We start from the raw sequence: 6,000 nt of genomic DNA, 5'->3' as shown, positions 1-6,000 counted from the left end.
AGGTACTCCAAGGAATTTACAATTGTCCTTTTAAGTAAGCATTTATGTTGCTTAGCAGTTTGGACTGTCCATTGTGGCTCATTTTATAGCTTCCTCTGTCTGCCTATATGCCTTGTGTTTCCATGTAGAAGGATTTAAAGTTGCTAGCAAGAATATTTCTGTGAACAAGAAGCAGAAATGATGCTTTGGACATGGACTTCATGGAGCTTTAAATGTTTTTAGAAAGGGAAGTGTTAAAACTGAATAGATGACGTTAGCACCACCACTAAGAAAGAAAGAAAGAAGTGCCCTGAAACGCTGTATTGACTAAATCTCCTAACAATGCTCGTGATTTTCCTATATCCTGCTCTGTGTTTTTGTATGGATTTTTCATAGCACAGGCAGACGTTACCCACGCGGTGATTCAGCGTCTGTTCCTAGCCACGGTCTTGCACGATTTTAACCTGATTTCACGGGAGGAACAGGGAATGAAACACCGTAGCTCATGGTTGTCAGCAGTGAAAAATAGCCAGGAATCAGACAAACAGCTTCATTGCTGAGATTATTTCCGGGATAAAAAGTCTTCCAACAGCTGTTTGCTTTGGCCACTGCTCAGGTCCTTTTTTTTTTTTTTTAATCAGAAAAAAACGAGGCTTTTTTTTTTTTTTTTTTTTTTTTTTTTAAGATGTGGGCTGGTTATTTATGTAGTCAGGAAGAGGTCTCTGCTTCCAGTGTTGTGGTCTCAGAGCTGTTTTGACAGTTGGAGTACGGAGAGATTTCATCTCCTCTCTCCTTCCTTCTCTCCCATCCTTCATTCACTTAACACGCAGACCTGGAATGCTGTAGGAAGAAGAGAAAGCAAATTTATGAGTTCTTTAATCCCAGACAGGCAGCTTTGTGGCAGTTACCTTCAAGAAAAGTTCACGCCCCAAAGGAGTGTTTAGTCTTACGGAGTCACTGACTCACTGAGCAGCGCGTGTGAGTGTCTGTGAGGAAGAAGGGCAGAGATGAAGGAGAAGTTTTGCTTCCTCGTGAAACTTGTAATATTATTGTTTTAAGGAGTTTTTGAAAAGATGACTGCTACTTTTGTTTAAAGTATTTGTTCTGGAACTGCTGAAGCTGGAGTCTACCAGACTGAAGTCAGGAGCATTTTCTTTGGCAGAAAGAAGATACATTTATAGAAGCCATGCCTGTGCTTGGGGTTGCATCCAAGCTAAGACAACCAGCCGTAGGGTCAAAGCCTGTTCATACTGCCCTCCCGATACCAAACCTTGGCCCCACCGGCTCGCAGCAGTACTCACCAAAGTCCTTGGAGCTTACTGGGGCAGAGAGCTCGATGCTTTCTTGTCAGCTCACGTTAAAGTCAACCTGTGATTTTGGAGAGAGGAGAGCACTTCAAGGAAAAACCCAGGAGATTGAAGATAGCAAGGTTAGTTGTAAACTTTACCTGCAGATCTGAATTCTCAGAAAATGTTGATTTGCTTAGACAAAATCTTACAGAAACCTGCTGCATGTGGAGCTCGGGTGTAATTGGGTAAATGATACACTTTTGCTCTCACCAGTGAACTTACATAGCAGCTTTGTAAATTTGGGGTTGCTCAGTGTTGTTGTTTGAATAAATTTTCTGTTTTTTAAATATTAATGCTAAGCTACTGATAGTATAAACTTCACAGAACATTTTGATAAGGATCAGTAGAATCACAAGTAGAAAATAATCATCCCAGCACCCAATAAACAGAGCAATGAAATGACAGCATAAAAAGAAAAAAAAAAAAAAAAAAAAAGAATTGGCTGCTTCATGTTATATTATGAAGTTTAAAAAGAGCTCTCACGCCCACACCTATTCCCACAGGGAGGCTCTTTTAAAATAAAAACAACTAATTGATTTTCTTTTCACTTTTCAAATTAGCTGGCTACACTTGCAGAACTGCTGAACAAGAAAAACAGCTTCCCAGTGAAAAGTCCCTGTGTTTTCTCTTCTGCAAAGTAGCTTCTTGCTAGCCCCCATTTAGCTCTGACTCAATTGTGATTAAATTATAAAAATAAAATTAAAAAAAAAGTCTGAAGTAGGATGCCAAGACACTTTTAGACTGCTTAAGGTTTTGATTATTTTCCTTTTGTAAGGGGGTACTTTTTGACTCATAATCATTAAAAAAAAACTTCTGTTTGATTTTCTTTTAGTCTTTCTGCTGTAGTTGAAAACATTTTTCATGTTTTGAACATGAGTATTAAGTCCTTTCTTGTCATTCATGTATATTCCCGTAGATCTTTCAGTACATTATGGCTGCATGTGTAGTTTTGCAGCTTCAGCAAGCAGTGTTATGTGAGGTTGCCTCCCCTTGCTTTTCTAGTACTTTTGGTTTGTGGAACTGATTTCCAAACTGTCATTAAACATATATTTGTAGTTGCTTCATATTTAATCTAAGGACATTTAAGTGTAATCAGAGCTGTAAGAGTGTCAAGATAGATATAATATATATGTACTTGGTTTTCCTTTGTTTTTAGTTACTGGGTTAATTCAGTATTAGTGAAGAAAGTTGATTTTTTGGGTTTTGGGGGGAAAGCATAGGGTTGAGATCCTGAACATTTGGTCTCCATTTTAATCCCTGCCACATATTTCCCATAGGATGTTGGTCATGTCACTTAATTTTTCTCTCAGAGTTTTCTTTATCACCTCTCTCTGCCTTTCAAAGATGATGAATTGGAGGTCTCAAAGGTGCTCTATAGAAACATAGAGAATGAACAGACTGTTCATCTCTTGATTACCAAAAGTGATGAACAACCCTCTTTTATGACATGAGTGCAACAGGAAGATAAGAATAGAACTTTTTAACACAATATAATTCCTGCTTACTTGTTTATTTTTAATAAAATTTCTTCAGTGGATATTAAATGGCATGTATTTTAGATTTGAAAGTACTATTTTCAGAAGAAAAAAAATACAGCTTACACTGCCTTCTGAGAGATTTCTTGATTCTTTAAAAAAGTTGTAGAGGAAGTTATAACATCTTGCTTCAGTGTTTAAACCACTTAGGAGCTATTAGTGATTAGCTAATAGCTCCTAATGGGAGTCAATTCCTCTCATGTTCCACATTTCCTTCCAAGGCATCTGGTCCTGAGTACTACTGAAGTACTAGTGAATAAAGTAACAGTCTGGATGGACCCAAAAGGTGATCTCAATTTGACAATGTCATGTTTCATGGGTTTGCCAATTCTTTTAAACTTAGAGGCTGTTTTGTTGTTGTTGTTGTTGTTGTTTGTTTGTTTGTTTTTAATAATAATAATAACAATAATAATAATAATAATAATAATAAATACTAGACGTTAGACCTGTCTCTTTCTTCTCAATGGAGGCAGTTGAGTACATTTAAAAGATGATCCATAAAGATTAAGGTCAGTTTGTGCACAAAGTGGTCTGAAAACCTCCCCTGGTCACCTGGACTTATAGAAGTGTTGACCATTCAATAACTTACTAACCTCTGCAGCTTTTCTGTATTCCCTTTTATAAGTCTTGACGCTCCCAGCAAAGTTTAGTGGAGGCCCTTGACCAGTTTCCTTCCAGGCATACTTTTTTGAAGGATGCTCTTTTATTCACCTTTAAAGCACATTTCATGAAAACATTTTTTTTTGAAAAGTAATTTGGGCTATGAGGTGGGTGGTTGGTGAAGAAATCTATTTTTAGTCTTTTGTCACTAATAAACTTCAAATTATCAGCCTAAATTACCGAATGATATTTTCTTTCATCAGTGATAGAGATACATGCCTCCCTGATTCCCATTGCCTGTTCCCCTCAGTAGTTTGTCTAGATTATTTAAGTAGTTCTAAGCACAAATTTGAATGAGTTGTTAGTGTTGATGTCCCATCAGGTTTGCTGAGCAGATGCAGCTTCTGCATCTGCTCATGTTGTCCTAAAGCTTAACCATATGTGAGTGTCCATAGAACTCTGGCTGATTAGCAAAGATATTAATCAAAGATGATATCCCTACATGGCTCTGTGGTATACTGTGCTGTATATTAGGAATGTTTCTATTATAATGGTGATCAGATAAAAAGGTCTTTCAATCAAAATGTAATGAATACCTAGTCAGAATTTCTAAATGAGAGTAAAATCTGCTTCTGTTTTATACTGCTTATATGCTTGTTTTATATCACTAGATATAAGGCATCACTGCTTTTTGAGAGAAAAATGATGAATATCTATCTGCAAAAGACAATGGAACATATGAATTAATCATCTGGTTAACATTTGCCCTTGGCTGCTGGATTACAGGCATTGACTTTGCTTTCTTCTATATTTTACACATGCTACACTGCGGACCGCCAGCTTTCTCATCCTGTCTGGAAGGCATATAGATTGACACATGTAGCCTCTGTGACACATCCTGTTGCTATCTATAAGTGCTAAGGATTCCAAGATAAATTTGGGTTATACAAGTCAATACAGTAGGTCACTGCCACCCAGCTGTTTCCTCTATGGCGTTGAGTCTCACCACACCTGATTGTTTGAGACTTTTGACACTTGTGTTGGCTTTCTCACACAGCTACATTGCCAGGGCTGGCTAAGAATACAGCTGCAAACATCAGTTCTGCTTTCCCTAGGTATTTCTCCCTTCTCACATGATTTTGCTGCTTTTGCACATGTAGTCTTGGTGTCTTTCTGTGGATGTGATACAGTTTGAAGTTTGATAAAGTGATATTATTTTAATAAAAATTGTGTGATAAAAAAGTTTTGAGGTGATTATATTCAACTATATATTTTTTTAATTGGTTAGAATATAGTTAAACCTAGGAAAGCAAATAAAGTACTAATAATTCAAATAACTTTATGTATAGTTAATTCAAATACACTTTTGTTCACAATTCTCCTAATTTGTGCTTTGATATGTAAGTCAAATACAAGTCCATCTGCTTTCTTGCTAAGCCTGCTAACGTTTAAACTGACTGCAAGAACACTTATGATATGAATAGTCATGCAAAATATTTGAACACAAGCATTCAGAGCACATTCTTCTTCCCTGAGTATCATATAGACAAAAGTTTATTCCTATATATGTACACAGGAAAGGAATCCAGCTGCTGGATTCATGAGGTGAAATGCTAGCTCTCCTTGAAGCAGATGGAGTTTTGCTGTTCATTTCAACCAAAGGTTGTTTTTTTTTGTGTGTGTGTGTGTTTTTTTTTTAATGCAAACCCACTTCTGAAAATACCAATGCATTATATAATATTTTTCTAAATGTATGTAGGGTATTATTTTATATTTCTGTGCCCATACTTTTATATTGCTTGCTAAATTAATGAGACCAAAATTATCAGATCATGCCAGGCTGCCTTGTGATACTCTTATTGTTTTAGGATGTTTTATTAAAAAGTAACAAAATGAAAAAAGTAACAATTATATTGTAAAAAAAAAAAAAAAAAAAAAAAGTAAGTTAAGCAATGGCTTAAAAACAAAGGTATGTAGAAAGACTTTATTTGCAAATACTACTTTTTTTGGTCACCAAATGATAATTTTGTACTATGCCTACCTGTAGCATAGTGCCAATAGCATTTCACTCCAGGTGAACATAGTTGCTTTCAGCTGCCCTCACATACTGTGGTTACAAGGACACTGTCACAAATCCACTCTGGCATAAAGCTGTGCAGATATTCAGCTGGCACCCCTGATGGGAGCTGGCACACCTGATGGGAGCTGATACCCCTGCTAATCACTCTGGTCTTCTGGCTGCCCAGGGCTGTTCATTGTAGTGCTCTGCTACACATGCCCCAGGTTTTCCTCCCATCATCAAACTTTTCTTCTTTCAAGAGCACTGCAGCATCAATTAAGTTTGTGAACTGAATTTTCTCTGAGCTGAATCTGATATATTAATTGTAGTGTTTTGGTTATAAAACTTCAAAGATAAGATTTTAGCTTTCTTTCATGAATTAATTAATTCCCGTACTGTAATAATTACTTATATATATATTTTTTTCATGTTTTCAGTTTCTCTTTGTCTGTGCTCTCTCTTTTGCTGTCTGCTTTAT

General features: G+C 36.5%; 1 protein-coding gene across 9 annotated transcripts in view; it reads left to right on the top strand.

Moving 5' to 3' along the window:
- Positions 1–698: 698 nt before the first annotated feature.
- Positions 699–6,000, top strand: part of NAV3 (neuron navigator 3) — a 271,226-nt gene continuing 265,924 nt past the window's right edge. For 3 of the 9 annotated variants that reach the window (XM_068669119.1, XM_068669118.1, XM_068669120.1), the window contains exon 1: positions 700–1,408. In XM_068669119.1, the coding sequence (XP_068525220.1) occupies positions 1,166–1,408 (243 nt within the window). In that variant the 5' untranslated portion in view covers positions 700–1,165. Of the gene's footprint in view, positions 1,409–6,000 lie in introns of all 9 variants that reach the window. The other 6 variants (XM_068669125.1, XM_068669121.1, XM_068669122.1 and 3 more) reach the window with 3 other exon arrangements.

Source organism: Anas acuta, chromosome 1 (genome assembly GCF_963932015.1).
Source record: "Anas acuta chromosome 1, bAnaAcu1.1, whole genome shotgun sequence".
Taxonomy (NCBI): Eukaryota; Metazoa; Chordata; class Aves; order Anseriformes; family Anatidae; genus Anas; species Anas acuta.
Note: the sequence above shows the minus strand (reverse complement) of the source record. Positions and strands in the feature narration are given on the sequence as shown.